The following is a 19,300-nucleotide window of genomic DNA, read 5'->3' on the forward strand; positions in this document are numbered from 1 at the left end:
ATCCTCAAAAGCAGATAGCATAGTGGACACCCTTAGAGACTCCTCTTTGATATGAATGCCTTGAATCTCACGTGGCTGCCTATGCCTGCTGTCAAAAAGCTGGGGGGTCTCTGCAGCTGTGAGAGGAGCCGCCATCTCCTGCTCCTCCTGCATGTCAGTGCCCAGACACCAATGCTGCTGTCTGTCTTGGCACAGGTGTAGATAGTTGGTGTAGGTGCAGATGTAGCCAGTGCAGCAGAGAAGCAAGGTCTGGGCCTAGGATTGAATATATTCATTGTTTGAGTGGAGTATTAATCATAGAAAAGTAGCATTCAAAGAGCCAGTGAGAACGAAGGTTTGAATCCTGCTCTTTTTTTTTTTTTTTTTCTCCTTACTGGCTGAAACTCATTCTAGCTTGTACAGTGAACAGAAAGGTCTTTCTGCTGTTGTAAGTATGGAGCCTAGCTGTCTGGTGTCTAGTTTGGGGTGCTGTGCTGTACACATCATACAGGGAGTATTTGAGCTTGTGTGGCCAGGAGTGAAGGTTGTATATGCTCAAATGAGAAATACCTCTTGTACTGTTTTGGCTGTGAAGAGGCCTCTCATTCAAACTCAAGTGTCATGGTGGATCAGTACATGTGGCACAGGGGGAGCCAGTTTGATGAATCTGCCCTTAGTCAAGGAATGACTTTTACCTGCTTAACATCATGTGTTTCATTTGCATAAAATCAGCCTCTTTGTCTGTGCATGAGTAATTAATATTTTCTTAAAATAAAAATTGATTTAAAGCAAGGAATAATCCTGTTGACTATATTCAGAATAGTATCTGGGAAAAAAAAACATGCAGGAACGGAAGCAATGAGGTTGGGATCCCAAAATGAGTCTTTCTACTGATACAACCCTAGCCTTGTCTAATGTCTAACTGATGTGTTCTTTCAAACAGATACTAATTTTGTCTTGGGTAATGCCCAGATAGTGGATTGGCCCATTGTGTACAGCAACGATGGATTTTGCAAGCTATCAGGATATCACAGAGCAGAAGTTATGCAAAAAAGCAGCACCTGCAGGTATTTGGGAACAGATTTATTTTCTGTTAAATAGCTTGTAGTGTTGTGCTTCTTGCTTGAGGAAAACAGTAATCTGTTTATCCCTATTCTGTCTTTTATCTCCTGGGGCTGCATCTGTCAAATATGCTTTTCAGGTGAAACAAAATCAAAGAAGGGCTATTTCTAAATAGGTTCTTTTCACACTGTAAACAAATGGCTTCGTGTCTTTGTCTTGTATCTGACTTGAATTCCTTGCTTTATTTGCAGTTTTATGTATGGAGAGCTGACAGACAAAGATACAATTGACAAGGTCCGACAAACATTTGAGAACTATGAGATGAACTCCTTTGAAATCCTGATGTACAAGAAGAACAGTAAGTAGTTGATTGGTTTGTTTGTTAATGTAGGTGTCAAAAATTGTTTTAAATCGTAACATGAGCTACAAGTCTGCCAGCCCATAGTACTGTGTTTTATGTAGGGCTACATAAACCCTCTGTTCTGCCAGTTGATCTACAAGGGAGAAATGAGAACATTAGGGATGAAAGTCACTCATGGAGGCAGAGGAAGCTCTAATTTGTTCTGACCTTTAGAGCAATTCGTGTGTGATGATGACACTCAAGATTTCATTAGCAATGTTAACGTCCAAGCTAGGTTTATGCGAACGATTATTCTTACAGAGAAGGTACTTTTAATTTTTTTCTCAATTTTGATTTAGCAAAACCAGTGTTTAGATGTGGCTTCATAATAAAGGATGCCATATTTTGTTTTAAGAAGCTGAACCACTTCCTTTTGATGCCTTGTGATGAAACTGTCTTTGCTTTGGATAAAACTACTCCTTAACTGTAGCATGATTTTTTTTCTAGGAATTTTAGTGTGTCTGTAACTCTACTTGTCAGCAGATGAACTATTTGCCCCAAATTTGTTCCACCACCCCATGACTATGGCATTACAGTTATTTTCATCTACCCAATATGACCTGAAGTGCAAATTCAGTGGCATCTTCAGGCTGGCCAAATGTCAAGCTAGAAGGCTGTGTTCTGTTACTTTCATTTCGCTCTTAACAATTTTTTTTTCTAACCATGAAACTGGTAGTGTCTGTGTACAAGGCAGGGTATCTTGCAGGAGCATCCTGTTAGCAACTTCTTCCCGTTACTATGATGCTGTGATGATCAGTTTGATCAGTCTTGCTGTGGTGGGCTCGGGGTCTCTAACCAAAAAGTACAGCAATAATAGTAAGTATAACATAAACTGCTGTGATGCAATTTTCAACAGTTAACCTAATTGCTACCTCATTCTTTGTCAGAAGGAACAGTTTTCTGAGGAAACATAATCCCACCTACTTTTGTGCGTGCAGCCATTGGTCTTTCTGTTGAAATGACCAGCTAGTGATGATTGTGGAAGCAGTGCCAAGGCGCATGCAAAACAAGGAGCTGATCTGAGACAGCCAGTGTGGCTTCATCAAGGGCAAATCATGCCTGACCAATCTGGTGGCCTTGTATGTGACTGCATCAGTTGACAAGGGAAGACCAATGGATGTCATCTACCTGGACTTCTGCAAGGCCTTTGACATGGTTCCACATGACATCCTGATATCCAAATTGGAGAGAGATGAATTTGAAGGGTGGACCATTCAGTGGATAAGGAGTTGGCTTGATGGTCACACCCAGAAAGTTGTAGGCAATGGCTCTATGTCTGGGCGGAGGCTGGTGGTGAGTGGTGTCCCTCAGGGGTCTGTCTTAGAACCTGTACTGTTTAGTATCTTTATCAGTGGCATAGACAATGGGATTGAGTGCACCTCCAGCAAGTTTGCAGATGACACCAAGCTGAGTGGTGCAGTCGATACATCAGAAGGAAGGGATGCCACCCAAAGGGACCTGTGTAAGCTCAAGAAGTGGGACCATGTGAAACTAATGAGGTTCAAGAAGTCCAAGAGTGCAAAGTGCTGCACCTGGGTCAAGGCAATCCCAGACAGGAGAACAGACTGGGAGAAGAACTGAGAGCAGCCCAGCAGAGAAAGACTTGGGGGTTCTGGTGTACAAAAAACTCAACATGAGCCAGCAGTGTGTGCTTGCAGTTCAGAAGGCCAACCGTGTCCTGGGCTGCATCAACAGAGGTGTGACCAGCAGGTGAGGGAGGTGATTGTCCCCTTCTGCTCTGCCCTTGTGAGGCCCACTTGGAGTGCTGTGTCCAGGTCTGCAGCCCCAGGCACAAGAAGGATGTGGGAATGGTTTTAAACTAAAAGTGGGGAGATTTAGATGAGATGTTAGGAGGAAATTCTTCACTCGGAGGGTGGTGAGGCACTGGCACAGGCTGCCCAGAGAAGCTGTGGATGCCCCATCCCTGGAGGTGTTCGAGGTCAGGTTGTATGGGGCCCTGGGCAACCTGATCTAGTGGTGACATCTCAGGGGCATTGGAACTAGATGGTCTTTAAGGTCTCTTCCAACCCAAGCTGTTCTATGGTCATTGGAGTTTGGAGAGAGAACCACAGGGACTCAGGAAGCTAAGACAATATGTGTGTGCTGTAATGCTCATCTGTGGATGTGTGGAGCTGCTTGTTTTCTATCAGAATTTGTTTGCTCTTTCAAGAGCTGGTGGTGCCAAAGTACAAGGAATTGGTTTCTCTCATCCTTTAGAGGAAAAAGAGTTTTTGTCTTCATCTATTTTCTAGTCTTTTTATCCTGTTCAAAGCATCATGACCTGTGACACGATGCCATTGCTCAGGGCTTTTCTGGAGCACAGCTTTGCTAATCCAACTCATTAGAAAAGCTGCATGCACTGTCTGGATGGCCTTGCTTTATGCTTCATGCCCTTCAGTGCTACCCACCTCCAATGTTTACCTATTTCTTAGAGCTGATTTCTGTTCCTAGCTCAGCTAGTGGCTGTAGGGACATATGCAGCTCACCTCTATGCATCCAAAGCCAAGTAAATAAGCTGCAGTGTGGGATCTAGGAGGATGTGGAATTCTCTCTTAGCAGTGATTTGGCACCAAGAGGCTCTGCAGCTCCTCTTCTGTCATTGCTGCAGCATATGGCCTGTAGTATAGCCTGGGGCCTCTCCGTCTTTTATGCAGATTCAGAGCAAGGTAACTGTGGAGTGAGGAATATTTCCTGCCCCGCTGTGCGCTTCCCTGAGGAGAGGCGGCCTAGAACAAAGTCCAGCTGTGCAGGAGCTGTGTTGTGCGACATGCCAAAAAGCAGGGCTGCGATGGTTCTGCTACGTACAAGGAGGGTCAGAGGCATGGGAAAAAGGAAAGCACAGAGCTTACTTTAAGTTTAACAAAACACAGTGCTCTTGTGTTTGTTAGACTTCCAGCTTTAAAGGTACCTTAACTACTGTTAGAGAGACTGGCTAATAACACCAGAGAGCTGCAACTGAGGAGTACCAAAAGAGGGATGTCCTTGTGACTTATTCTGAGAAAGACCTCATCACAGAAAATACTGTCTTGTTTACCAGTCTTTTAGCACCCACACTGCTGTCTCCTTTGTCCTTGTAGTCACCTAACCTCTGCCTGAAACTATGGCAATTGCTTGCTTGGGCAATGAACGTGATAGGTTTCAGCCTACTCTGAAGGCTTTGGAAAGAAACCTGAATTTTGTTAGTCTTCTTTTTTTCCTGCTCTTCCTTTTTTTTTTTTTTCCTTCCCCTCTTTGTAGTCTTCACTTATTCCATTTTTCTTCTTCAAATTAGCCAATAAATTAGCCAGGAAATAGATTTTTGTTGTTCTTTGCCTGTCCACTCCCTCCCTTTAAACTAACAGTTGTGATAAATAGCAATTTTTTTCTTCCATTTTTGTGCTGTTGAGTAAATGGGACATTTTTGACAGCCTTTACATTTAACGTACTTTTAGTTGTTTTAACAATACAATCTCTCCTTTCAGGGGGAAAAAAAAAAAAAAAGAAAAGAAAGCAAGAGTATTAAGTGAACCTGGTTATCATTACTGCAGGTCAATCTTCATCTTGTATCTTTGTCTTCTCTTTCTGGATAACCATTACGTCCATCTTACACTCAACATGTCACCAATAGTTTGTGACATTCAGTAATGCTGCTAGAAACAAGAGGCATTTTTGACACTTTCCATGGTGGTCACCAAGTGCTGGCATTTACTTAGTTGTACTATAGGAGTGCTCCATCCAGATGTTGATACAGTATTCCACCAGCCTCATTGCAGGTCACAGTATCAGGTATAGAAATAATGTAGCCTGTAGTATTCAGAAGAATTTTCTGCCTTCACAATGTTTGCATTTATGGCCATTCTCTCTATCCTGGTCTCCTGTTTCTCTGTCTAGCCCTTTCTGCACCCAGACATGGCCATGTCCCCTCTTTTCAGAACTTGAGGCTAAGATGCAGTGGAGACTTGATGGATCCTTGCATTTGATGTGCTAGGTCCCTGATTACTTAGCAGATATGTGATGATTGTTGTTATTCTGTAGAAAAAATTGCTTCCTAGAAATGTGGTGCACCTTCAGGATAATTGGAAGCAATTGAAGCAAGCAGGTGCACAGCCACCAAGTTTTTGTCATTGCAGCCCTGGTGCCATCCCATTGCATTCGGTGGCAATTCATTGTCATACCTGGAAGGAGACAAAGCGAAAGCTTTATTTAATCTGGACTGCAAAACGACAGCAGACACACTGACAGTAATTTCATGTGAGAGCTTCACTTCCATTGTCTGATTAGATGTGAGTGTCCTGTGACTCTGGAAGTATTGTTTATGTTTATATGGGAAAAACAAAACAATGCTGAGCCTCAATGAAATCAGTGGAGTTATGCTAACTTACACCAAGGAAGGATAAAGCCTGATGTTTTAGAAAAGATTTTTCTGGTCTTAGTCATATCTTAACTTATTTGAACTGATGCAGCTTTGAAAGTGTAATTTCTCATGAGACTTCGAAAGCCATTTGTTAGGTTTTTGTACTTTACACTTGGCCTGATAAATAAAAATGGCTCAGTAAATTAAACTTAGACTTTCATTGCCTAGTTCCATATCTACAGCAAAGGGCTCTGTTACAAGCAGTGCAAAGGCAGGCGGCTTCTAGATGCACTTGCTGCCATTACTGCAGAAGTAAATTTTGGTATGAATGGAAATTTACTTTCTTCCATCTGCCTCAGAAGAGGTGATGCCCATTCCAAATCTAAGCCCCTCTTCTCTGCAGTATTCAGTCATGCTTCAGTGGAAGAGGATCAGAAGTGGGCTGAGAGCTAAATGCAATGCAGGCTTGAACAGCAGAGCAGACTGACAAAGAATGGTTCTAGCTAGCATGCTGGCCTTCGTTATCTTAATTTGCAGCTACACAGGGGAGGGTCTGTGAAATGGTGCATAAAATCCACACCGAGTTACAAAGAGGCTCCAAGTGTCCTCTCTTTGAGCAAAGATGTTCCTGGTGCTCATGGTCTACAGCAGTGCTGCAGAACCACCTTTTTAAAAATTATTATTTTTCTCTCAGGTATTTTCTGAAGGTGAGGCCAGTGGAAACAGCAGCTGAAGGATGGGCTGCAGGTGATTCTTTTGCACGTTACAAAATGGTTCAGAAAAACAGCAGCTCTCACCATAATATGTGTACTCAGCGATGTCCTAAAGGCCGGGCCTCACTCCCAGTTTGAATTCAGGTTCAATTCCCTATTTTTCAGGGTTTTTGAATGCTTAAGAAATTGAATGCTACACATATTTTTTTTTGGTTATTGTTTTTTGTTGATTTTTTTAAACATGCCTTTTCTCTTTCCCCAACCTCCCTGACACATGCACCCTTTGATACTCTTAGATGTCAAAGTATGATAAATAAGCCCAAAACAGTGATTTGGCAGATTCTGCTTGCACTTACCTTTGTAACCAGTGCTTTTACAGAGGTAGAAAAACAAGTTAAAAAGGAACAACTCAACCCATTCCAATTCATAGAGAGCAAAATTCACTTTGGGGGTGGTAGATCTTTGATTGCCCACTGCTAGGGAGAGTTTCTCATAACTGGTATTGATTTAAACCATTTAATAATTTATATTTGTGTGTGCTGTGCTTCTCGTGTCTGCAGATGGATACTTTTGGTATATACATTGATAAACTAAACGTTTGCATAGGACTAGAAGCAGGAATAAAGGAGCCAGCATAAACTGTCATGTAACCTCCTGAGCCTGCCACTGAAATCTAGCTCCGTATTTTTCAAAAGTTATACGTCTGCATCCTTTTGTGAAATCCGTCTGCATGAGTTCACTTACCCTCAGGAAGGTTAAACCAAAGTATTCTGGATTCATTAAAATTATAATTTCCATTGACCTTGATGACTTCAAATGTGCTGGCAAGCAAGACCTGCTGTCATCTCCTCCATGGCCAGTACAGTGCGACTTTCCAAGATTATTCCTTAAATATTTTATCTGAAGTAAATGGAAAGAAGATTTTCAGGCTTCCCTGTGTCTTACCCTTTCATATACACACTTTCTGGTTTTGATTTCCCTGAAGAACAGGTAAACCATATCAACACAGCAGCAGTAGGGTGTGTGGTGAACCTTTTTATACGGTGTTGTTCCAGTGTCGTAGGATAACTCACTGCATAGCAATTCCACCTTTGGGGGCTGAAATTGATTTTCTTTATCTTAGCATGTAAAGGTCTGACCTTTAGAAGCATTAGCTGTCGGTACATAGCAACACCAGGTACGGAGCCATGAAGGCAATATCTTTTAAAGTGATGGAAATGTATTGTAATGTCTGCTGTTATTGACGCAGCGTGGTGAGCTCTCACATACCGAGCTGGCTTGTTCTCACTCAGTGCACACTCTCTGCTGAAAGGTAAAGTCTATAGGAAGACTTTTGCTTTTTGTCTTGCATGGTCAAATGCCTGAGACTCCTCTGTGTTTGTAGTTTAAAAACTATGTGGATATAGTGGCTTGCCAAACTCTTCCAAATCAGCTTGTGTGTTAATTTGGTATAGGACAAACTATTTGGTCTGTGGTGGTAGACAGAAACAATCTGACAGTGACCTGGGCATAAGTGAAACTCCAAAAAGGGTGACTGTACTGGTCAGCTGTGCTGTTTACATAACTGAAGTCCTGCTGTCTGCATCGCTGCACGTAGTAATTGCTGCAGACACAGCAAGTCCTTCTAGCTTTTTCATTGCCATACTGCTTGACTGTTTCTGTTCAGGGCAATAGTTGTCTGATGACCACTTGATTGAAACATGAAGTAATACAGAAGTTGTACTGCTTTGGGGAGACTTGCCCCATTCAGTGAGGAGGGTGAAGACATCAGCTGAATAGTCAAATGTGTTTTTTTTATTCTGTGTATAAATTAGTTTAATTCTACTTTGTGGAAAGAAAAACTGCTCATTGCAGTTTTATTTAAACAATGTGCTTTTTGTAGTTTTGAAAAACAGGTGGTAAATTGACCTGTTTGGTTAAACAGTTCAAGGTATGGGGCAGAGCATGTTTAGATGGTGATTTTGATTTTCATTATAGACTATTTTGGTTTGAGAGGAGGGAAAACTGAAGTGGTGGGGAGGTTATCAGTATGCTCAGGGAGAGAAGCAGGAATACACCTTTAATGCTTCATTTACTTCCATGCATTGAGTTTCTGAAGGACCTCAGCCAAAGTCAAATCACATGTTGAATGCTGGTGTTCCTGGCAGGGGGGGGAATATATCACCGGTGAAATACTTAGGGCTGGAAAAGAGGAGAAGGAAGAGACATTAGTACTTGTGTTGCAGGTAGGAAATGATAAGGTGTGGAGATATTTACTGTATGTTGGTCTGGAGAAGATTTGGGACCTAAATCATGTCTTGTAAAATTGTCTTGCCTTTAAGGCATCACCCTAAGTCCTGTGCTCAAGCCAGTGAAGACCATTATGAGCTGCATCTGTTAATTCTCTAATTATCTAGATAATATGGGTACCGCAAGACAGGCTGGTGATACAGGTCACTGTCAGGAGTTCGTTGTAGATTTTAACCTTTTAGGATTTGTTCTCACTACTTCTCCACCAGCTTTGAAGTGTCATTCCTTTCCTAGCAGGATTGGTCCAACGCCATTAGAAAAACTCTGGATTCTTTCACTGTTGCTTCCAAATCTAACGGAAGCCAACATGGCTTAGGAGTGTTTACCTCTTTGTTTGTGCATTGGCATTATCATTGAACTTCACCAGTGAGAGACTTTGCCAGAACTGAACACAAAATGTAAATGAAAGTAGATGTATTGTTGGAGACGCTGGTAAACAGTCTCTGAGTGGCTGTACATCAAGGCACGCTGGAGGCATAAGGGGAAGTTGCTCTTGTTTTGCTGCGAGAGCTCTGAAACACATTCTGTAGTTTCTCTTACTGCCTGAATAGCCCATGGACTGAATCTGAAAATCACATTTTTCATTAGAATAGCCTGGTTTGTGCCTCCTGCCAGCAGTGATTGTCTGGCTGAGCAAGGACATCCGCTTTGACACCAAGAGTATGAGGGCTGCCTGTAGGAGGTTGAAATTCTAGTTTCCGACCTGATTTATAACTGGTTTATACTTCAAGCTTTCCTGTTTAATAGTTAAATAAACTGTTTAATGTTTAAAAAAGTAAAATTCTTTTGATAATTAAACCAGTATGCAGGGAAAAAGCTGAGCACAGCCACATACTGGCTAAGCCTCTCGGTGCGTTCCCACAGTTCGGATCCCAGTTCCACGGTGAATGAAGTCCTGGTTGCAGAGTACTGCAGAAAGCCCACGTAGCTCAGCCCTGCGAGCACTCACCTCGTGAATGTGTTCTTGTATCCACTTGTCTTCTGTTCCCAAAGGAGACTGACAAGACGGTGATGAACATACTGCAGGGAGAAGTTCCGCTTAGTGTTGGGGGAGGTAGATAGGATGTCTGGGCAGAATTTTCCATCTACCTATCTCTGCTGTTGCTCTGCTACTATGTAGATCTCAAACTGCAAGATGATTTACACAGGCCCTGTGTACCGGCTTGGTTTGATACTCTTACCTGCAACACAGCCTGTACATGGCACTCTGACACTCTGCAAACGATAAGGTTTCCCTGATAATGACAGTTATCAAAAACTTCTAGTTAGCAAGGATATCTGCCTCTTTCTCATTGCCAGTGGGCAGATTGTGAAGATATACACTTGGTTCTAGATAAAAGAGTTGTGTTTTTTCCTTTTTTATAGAAATAATGCAGCACGGGAGTGGGAGTTGAAGGAGTCAGAAGGTGAGAACCCTGCTTCTGTAAGCCCCCTGCCCTGCAGCAGCCTCCTACAGGTTGTCAGGAGAAGTCTTTCCTCTTGCTGCATTCAGGACATGGGAAAAGTCATGCAGCAATGTATCGTATCATAATCACAAAGAGGAAATAACGGCACACATCTGACAAATAGCCAGAATAAGAGGATGAATTGCATCTTTTCTGTTCCTGTGATGTGCACAGCATCTTCAAAAGCAGGGTAGTAATTTATATAGCTGTGAGAAGCAGAGATGCAGCTGAGTGTGGAATCTGGCCTCAGAGCTATAGGCTTAATATTACAAGTAGCCTGTAGCAGAATGGCTGTCGCTTGAAGTAAGAAAACAATACAAAGTGTTTTTGGGAATGGAAAAAATCCCTAATCAAAAAAGTGAGAGCATGTAGGCTGCAGACAGAGATTCTGACTGATGAAAAAAGTTGCAGTGCTAATGAAGGTTGTTGAAGTGGGTAAAATAAAAAGTAATTGGTCACCAAGGTGTCAGAGTAAAACCAGCGTACAGATTTGATCAGCCTCACAAGAGTTCATATACACAATTGGGAAGAACAAGTAGGCAAGAAGAGATGGAGATGGGCAATTTTAGGAGATTGTGAGAAAGGGGAGTGTAAAGGGCATTGCTGCCTTGAAAATTACTGTTGGCTGCTTTGCAGCAGTGTCTTCTAAGCTCATTAACAAGTTAGTGATGATTTTGCTGGCACAGTTACTCTTTTGAATCTTTTCTTTCATTTAGTGTTTTTGCTTAATTATATTTTATTGGAAGGGCTTGTTCAGGAATGCTGGCTCTTAAAAACAAACAAACAAAATGCACACGCACCAGTATTGATCCCTGAATACTTCTTGTTGTGCAGGCATGCTCCAGAAATGTCCATCCGTGATTCCATTTGGATTTCTCTGCTCTTTGAGTGGAGGGCTCCTTGCATCATATACCCTGCTGTTTATAGAGGTGGCTGTACATATGGCATGGAAGCACAGCCAGGCTTTGAAATTGCCTGTGCTATACAGGCACAGTGGGGAATCAAGCTTAATTTATGGAAGTTTTCCATGGGTCTTGGAGATGCCCTGGCTTTCTGTGGCCAGAAAAGATTGCTAAGTACAGAGGCTGGGAAACAGCCAGGTGAGGCACTGGTAGCAACATGCTCTGTTATATTAACGTAGGTGAAAAATGCTGCCTTTGCTTGCTTTGCTGAAGAGTAAGTTGTGAAATACCTGAGGTTTCCTGGTGATCCTTTGACAGTAAGAACACAAGTGGCCCTAGTAATAAATAACTACTGCATGCAGTACACCCTGTTAAATGTACTCACGTTAAAATATCGAGTAATTCAAGTGAAAGAGAATCTGGTCTCTAGCCTAGGTGAGGGTTCTGTGGTCAGGACAGAAAAGAAATAGTCTTCTGAGATCTCTCTTTATGAAATAGTCTGCCCTGCACAAGTGGCAAAAAATTAGATGTAGTGCTGTTTGTTCTGGTTTTCCCAGATGGTCAAAGCCTGCTGATTTTTACAGCTGGTATTGGCTCCTTGTGTGTGGATCCTTCTGTCAAGTGTAGTTCAGAAGGGAAACTTGAGAGAAATGTTGCTGACAGCAAGCAAGCCTGAATCCTCTCTTTGGCTCTTACATCTCAGGTTCACAAAAGCAATGAAGAATTTTTTCTTTGCGGTCACTGAGGATATAGGGACAGTCTGAAAATTCATGTACAATTAGCCATCTTTTTAACACCAAAGTTAGGACTACACAGAAAAACTGGTGCCTTCAAGAAGCCCATGTTATGATATGAGGGAGGATAAAAGGGGAAACAACTGTTTTTTTTTCTGATGCCTCCAGCCTTGTTATACTCAAGTGTTACCAACATTGCTGTAGTGACTCCTGAGGAATAGGAGTGGTAGACACAGTCTTGATAAATGGAACTTCATTGCTGTCACTGTTGCCTTTCCAGCAGCCTCAGCAGAATGGCTAGAAATACAGAAAGGCAGGGCTGACTGACAGTGTCTCTCCTCAAGGTGATCTGTGTGGACAGATGTCAAGGAAAATTGACAGCAGCATCTGAAGGATCATTATCTGGGAGCATCCTTTTCTGTGATGTGCAGGCTCTAATCTCTCAAGCCGTTTTCAATAGGAGTTTTTCTACTGAAGTAATTAAAAAAGTACAGTTATGTGCAGTACATCTTACTCCTGTCCACAACCCATGGCCTGGTGCTGATGGCTTATTCTCTCCTGAATTTGGTGGAGTCCTGCTTCACACTAAGAGTGATTGTGAGCAAGCTCAGGAGAAAGTCAAAGTCAGCTTGCAAAGAATATCCCTTGCATGGGAGGATTTGCAGACAAGGCCAGAGCTGACATAGTTTCTAGGGTATGGTGCTCCCTGCTTGCAGTGAAGACTAAAATCAACCAAAACGGTCATGTTCCTGAGTTGCGACTCTGTTATGGTCATGGTCTAGGCATTGCTGGCCTCTCTGCAACAGTTGCATAGAACTACCAAGACTGTTGCGTGCACGCTTGCATATGTGTAGGTATATGATAGGGAAACTTTCCTATCAGATCTTAAAGTATGTCGTAAGTACACGTATGGGCTTTGTAGATGAAACCCAGAAGTAGTAAGTGATTCCTGAAGATTAAAAAGCTAATCAGAAGTGGAGCACAGAATTTAACTACTGCTTGTCAGCTGCTTTGTTGTTTTTCCTAGTAAGTGTTTGCAATAAATAAATAAATAAATAAGTAACATTTATAGATGGCTGATTTGGATGTATACAAATCTAAACTAGCACACTTACTGTTCTGCCTACCATTGACCAACTTCTTGATATGTTTGTTTCCAGGAACACCTGTCTGGTTCTTTGTGAAAATCGCTCCAATCCGAAATGAGCAGGATAAAGTGGTTTTATTTCTTTGCACTTTCAATGACATAACGGCTTTCAAGCAGCCAATTGAGGATGATTCATGTAAAGGTTTGTCTTTTTCACAATTATATATTTATGCTGCTTCTGTTCATTTGCTCTGGTCTTGAAAGAGATGAAGTCCTTTAAATACCAAAGCCAAAGGATTAGACGTTAAAATAACTTGTCATTATGCCAATATGGACTGCGTATGTGCGAAGAATGGCTGCAAGTTTCCTAAAGGGATTGGCTGTGGCCTGCACTAGAACGGGTCATTGCTAATGAAACCCCCAAGTGCTGCAGGAAGCAGAGTTTACTTAGCAAATAGGTGCTGCTCTTCCGTTTAAACTCATTATTAATCCCCAGGTCAGCACAGTCTTCAAGCACAGTGTTGCTTAACAGTCTCTTTGATCTCAGAGGGAATTGAAGGGTATTGGCCCTGTACAAACTGAGTATGACACTTTATGCAGAAATGGAGATATTAACCCTATCTGAGTCTAACCACTATCTGAATTATTTCATTCTGCCTGTCTTGACATGAATTAGCATTCTTACGGGATTCTTATATTAAAGTTCAGGACTAGTGTCCTTTTACATCTGTGAAAAGATTACTGTAGTCTTAAATTGAATCAGGTTCAAGCTGTCAGGTTGAGTGAAGTAGCGCTGCTGTGTTTTGCTGTTAACCCTTTACTGAGTTACACCCTAGAAGCCTGGAAGTAAACTCAGCTGTGAGAGAGGCATAAACTTGCACTCACGTTCAGATCCTGTCAAAAACAGACCTTTTGTACCCACATGGAGAATTACAGAGACTTGCGTCCTCTGGGGGGGAAAAGGACGTAAGTTCTCCTGTTGTTTGCATTTTTGTAGTATTTAATAATATTTGTCGTATTAAATTAAACAGGAAACTTACTGTGAAGGTGAACTGATTTACATTTATTCTCAAAATATTAGTCTTTAAAAATGCAGTTTCTCGAAGTGGAAACACCTGTTACCATGAAAAAGGAAGTACAACCTTGACAAACATACCCTCTTCCAAGTTACGTTTTTTTTTTTTCTCCTTTTGAATGCTATTTGTTTCGGTTTTCAGTGCTCTAATTAAATGAAAAAAATGAGTCTTCTTGGAAAGGTTGGGTCTACAATATTTTTCCCCTGACTAGTTGTCTTCACTGAATCCTGATGAGGACTGACATCATAGATAAATCAGCATGATGCAGTAAAGCTGTCTCTCATTTATTTGGTGGGAGTGAAAGCCTTTGCTTGAGGTAGTCAGTTGATAAGCAGGGCATTCAGGGGTGGCAGCTTTGCCTTTTCTCTTTGGTTTTGCAGAAGATCCTTATTGTAGTAGTGACCTGTGCTCTTTTGAGAAGTTTGTCCACTTTCAGCACAGGAAACACTGCAACCTCTTTTTGGTTTCAAGAGAAGTATATTGAAAGAAGAATTTATTTATTGATTTTTTTTTATCTCCTGTGTTGGATCTTGAGATCACACTATTCTTGCAGTGATCATAGCGATTATTGGCAGGTCCATATCTAAAACAACAATGACTAAGCCGAAGTACAAATGCACTAACTTGCAGAGGTGCTAAGCAAAATTTCTTCATGTGGCCCATGAAAACTTGCTCAATTACTACTGAAAGTTGCAGACAGAGCAGAAGAACTGGACATATTATTTAGCAGCCACTTATTGACAGCTCTGTACTCCCTCCCCGAGCACTACAACTCTATGTATGGAAGAGTTTGTGTACTAAATAACTGTTCCAAATATTGTTTCCAAATCTCCTAAAATTACTGAAGTTGCACCGGTTTCATGCCAGTAGAGTTCTCTGTTGCTGTATATGCAAATCAAATGTGATACAAATGAAATTACACATTCTTTTCTAATCCTTAATTTATCCTGTGTCTTTCTCTCTTCTATAAATTACTTCCTATAGGCTAGCTTTGCAATTTTGTTGTGTGCTCTTATTAAGTGATATTATGCCAGTCACTTGGTGGCTAGATGAGCAATTCCTTGTAAAATAAAAACTAATTTGCCAAACAGAATGTTACATGCATGACCGTGTCTTTAATATCAGATCTCATTGTGCAACTGGATACTGTGAGGGTGGGAAAAGCAGGTGTGGAGTGTTAGACAATTGATTGTCTCCAATGCGTTCTGGGACTCATGGAGGGGAAGAATATTTTTGGAAGTTCCAAAAGAGGTAAAATTGTATTAGCTGTTTCTAAAAATCACTGCTTTTACAGACCTGAGCTTTGCAGAGGACACATTCTTTGCACCATATACAACATCACATTGGAGATTTGTAGCATATATTTGAAGGACAGCATTTTTTGTAGGAACATCCCTAACATTCTAGAAACAAATGAGCTCCCAGTCTGAAACTTAACATTGAATTTACATATTTATTGTTTTTAATTTAAACTGAAAACTGATTACTAAACTAATTATTTTTCCTTTTTCACTTTCAATCAGCTTTTATCAACTACTCCTCTTTTATTGTGTTTATACATGAGATCAGTCTCGTGTATTTGACCAGTTAATATATAATAGGATGCTTCCGAATGCAGAAATTTTGTTAATGCTGGTTATTTGCGTAGTTGCTGAGTGGCACGGTGTGAAGTATTTGAGTTTTTCAAAATTAATGCCTGTATGTCTATGCAGAGAAAAACATTATCCAGTACAAGAACATGGTTCATTTAAAGAACAGCTAATCTGTCAGGCTGAGCCTGCTTAGCTGCACTATATCTCAGTTTTCTATCACTTTCTGGCAATTTTAAGCATGACTCTTCATCTACAAATGATGCAGTCACTCCTGAAGTGCAAAGTATTAAACCATAATGAAAGGTGATTGACTTGTACACAAAAATTAATAGTCATTTTTTATCCAAAGCTGATTCAGAGAAAGATAGAAGGTCCTAGTACCATTTATCATTCTAAATCCTTTTTTTTTATTTTTTTTAAATTAATAGTTTCAGAGATCGAAATAAATGAAACAAAAATATTTCTAAAGTCAAGCAAAAAGTAGGTACTAATTGTGTTGTTTCAGATAATTTAGTAGATATTTATTTTATGACTGCTATGGAAGTTAAGTAAATTTGCTTTTAAGTGCAGATGCTTTAAAAATAGTATGTTCTAAATAAAGCAACTTAAAAATAGTATGTCAGTGATGTTGATGATATAATTTTTTTAAACAGCCTCTTTCCATTTTTCCCTGTATACTTTCTCCTTTAAAAAGAAAACACAAATTGGGAAGAAATAAGTAGGTGAAAGTAGCCTTGAAGAAGTAGGCAAAATCAAGTGATATCATAGCTAAATTTGGCTTGGGAAGTGATAGGTCACCATCTTCGCTGAATTTTAGAGTATATGCTATATTCTGGAATTACAGTCTGTCTGTATGTGTCGTTTTCGATTTGAGATCCAACACACCAAGTATGAGACATTTGAGAATAGTGTATAAAGCAGAATGCATCACTTTATGAAAACAATAACTTGTGCAAACAAATAAAGCCTGCATGCAGTCTGAGCAGCTAGTAGGAAACAGGTTTTGCACATGTGAATACGATGAGAACATAATGAGATGCATCTATGCTGCTTTATAAAAGTTTGGGAATTGTTTTGGATTATATCTATATATATTTTATTTTTATAAAAAAGGTGCTATCAAATTCAACATCACTGAATCGCATGAGAGAATGGTTGTTAGCCTCATAGCTGTTTTAACCTCCTGTGCTTTGTAGCAATCATCAGTTATCTCCTCTGCTGAAGCTTTATTTCATTTTGCAGCTAAGCTCCCCTTTGCATCACAAGCAGGGCTGCACAAAAAATAGTATTTTGATTGCCTCCTTCATCTCAATTCAGGGAAAACTCCAGCCTAATGTTTCATTTTTTTTTTCTTCTTGTTTCTCTATTTTTTGTTTTTAATTTTTTTTGTTCTGTTTTTAAAGATGTATTTATATGAGCAGAGCCAGTATTTGAAATATTTTGATTGTTATACTTTACTTTCATCTAGATGAATTGGTTTCTTAAAAAGGAAGCAAATGAAAGGGAAGCAGTGAGTATATTAAAAACTTCAGTATGCTTTTCCAGTCCAGATGGAAAAATAACACAGTTTTAAGTTATGAAGTTTCAAAGGAAAGGAGCATTAGGACTGCAGAGAGGCATGATGGATGTAAGCAGGGACCTTTGATATGCCAGAAAGCAATGGTGGTACCAGTGGAGGTGATAACTGCTGGAATGCTGATTTGCTTGCATTTACACATTTCTGTGTGAACAACAGACGTGGCCAAAGTTACTTTTTCTCTAGCAGTCATGTCTTTCTGGTCTCACTCTAGGGATGGTTTAACAGTCATGAATCAGCAACATGATAACAAGGATTCTGTAACTGCCATGGTGCTTAATGTTTAAATTTGTGAGTCATTATTATCAAATAGAGGATACTTATAGGCAACAAATGATTACCTAAAATAAATAATAAATGTTGCTGTGGATTGAGTATCAACAGATCATACTCATCTCAAAATACAGAAAATTGGTTTATTTGGCTTGAACAGATTGTTAATGAAGTGAGATGTTGATGTGTAAAATATCCCAAAGGTGTATTCTGTTGCCATGATTCCCCATGAAACAAAGTTAAGGGGACAGCTTTTATCCCTGTTGCAGGCATGTTGTTGACTTGTGTTTTCAGGAGCAGTTTTTAGTTACATTTTTACTATGAAATAGTGAAAGACTTGAAAGAGCATCATAGAATGCAGGACAGCTGAAGTTAGCACTGGAATCTTGAAGGCTCTTCATCTTTTTGAAGCTGGAGACATGAGTGCCATCTGATTGCTTTGCAGAAAACATCATGCAGGGACAGAAGTGGAAAAGGAGACCAATAATTATAAAAAAATATGTTAGAATCAAAGACATGAAGAAGCACAGGCAATGCAAAACCATGGGGCTGGCATCCAGCTTTATGTTTTGTTCCTGAATTCCAGGCTGTCTTCTCTGAAGCTATGTGAGCTCTTGCCTGTTTGTGGAATATATATACCTATATAAGAATCCCATAGAGTCATTGGATTCCAGTTTAATTTCTGTTTTATCAATTTCCAGAGGAAGAGAATGGATGTAGGGATCTTGCAACTAACTGATTATTTTGAAAGAGAACTTGTAATCCATATCATCCAGTCCTCTAGTCTTAGCAGGACTAACATCAATATGTTTCTACACCACTGTGGAACCTATTTTCTTTATTTCTCTAATCAGCCCTGTAACATTAAGAAAATAATGTTTATGTTCTCTTTTGTGGCTAAAGTCCAGTATTTGACCTGTGTTCACTGAAGCAGTCTTCACAGCTGTGGGTTGCCTCACTTCTTGCTGTAGGTTGTGTCTGCCTTTAGCATCCTGAAGGACAAATTGTAATACATTCAGTACATACTATTGTCTTTTCAAGAAGAGTTAGAGAAGTTATCCTTCTGTAGGATTAGTGCTGACTTTCCATCTCCTTTCCATTTTTTCCCCTATGCCACAATGTGTAGATGCAATATAATTATGCTTCAGAGTTCCCACAATTTTTTCTTCCTTTCATTGAAAAAAAGAAAAAAAAAAGAGGAAAAAAAGAAAAGGCAATACAAGAAGGAGAATGTCCTGTCCTAAAGATGAGATTCATACACCTGGGATACAGACAGGGTGACTCAGTTTTACACATTTCATCATACACTGTCATGTGCTACTTCATGCTGTGTTCCTGTGTGCTCACCCAGTGTGTGGGAGAACACAGAAACATATTCCAAGCCTCTTGAATTCAGGTCAGCAGTGGTTCAGAAAAAGCTAAAAAGCCCTGCCTGTTGACAAAGCCTCTTGCTTGTACAGTTACATCATTTTCAGGTCAGAGTTTGGTGTATGTGGTAAGAGCTAGCATGTTTGTAGAACAGCTCATTTGCATACCATTTAGGCACCCACGGATAAGAAATTTGCAGCATGAAGCACAGGGTAGGAGCTTACAGGAGGTGATGTGACAGAGGAACAAGTTAAGCTCTGCCACTCTGCCTTTTAAACGGAGATTGAAGAAGATTGGGTAGAGTACATGACGGTGCTCAGCAGTCGTAGCCACAAACCATGTCCACAGAGATGCCTGGCAGTGTTTTTGTGCAAGATAACCCAGGTGAGGTGCACCTCCTCCCTCTCTGTATTTACACCGAAATAGCCTGGTTATTAGACATCCCGCTGACGGGAAGAAAATCGACACTCA

At 40.5% G+C, this 19,300-nt stretch overlaps 1 protein-coding gene across 4 annotated transcripts in view; it reads left to right on the forward strand.

The window, feature by feature from the left end:
• KCNH1 (potassium voltage-gated channel subfamily H member 1) overlaps nucleotides 1-19,300 on the forward strand; it is a 185,363-nt gene that overhangs the window by 10,727 nt on the left and 155,336 nt on the right. For all 4 annotated transcript variants that reach the window (XR_011808105.1, XM_027453007.3, XM_027453008.3 and 1 more), the window contains exons 2-4: nucleotides 923-1,046; nucleotides 1,293-1,399; nucleotides 13,018-13,146. Coding sequence is in view for 3 of the 4 variants with exons in the window: in XM_027453007.3 (XP_027308808.3) it covers nucleotides 923-1,046; nucleotides 1,293-1,399; nucleotides 13,018-13,146 (360 nt within the window). In the remaining variant the exon portion in view is untranslated. The remainder of the gene's footprint in view (nucleotides 1-922; nucleotides 1,047-1,292; nucleotides 1,400-13,017; nucleotides 13,147-19,300) is intronic.

Source organism: Anas platyrhynchos, chromosome 3 (genome assembly GCF_047663525.1).
Source record: "Anas platyrhynchos isolate ZD024472 breed Pekin duck chromosome 3, IASCAAS_PekinDuck_T2T, whole genome shotgun sequence".
Lineage (NCBI taxonomy): Eukaryota > Metazoa > Chordata > Aves > Anseriformes > Anatidae > Anas > Anas platyrhynchos.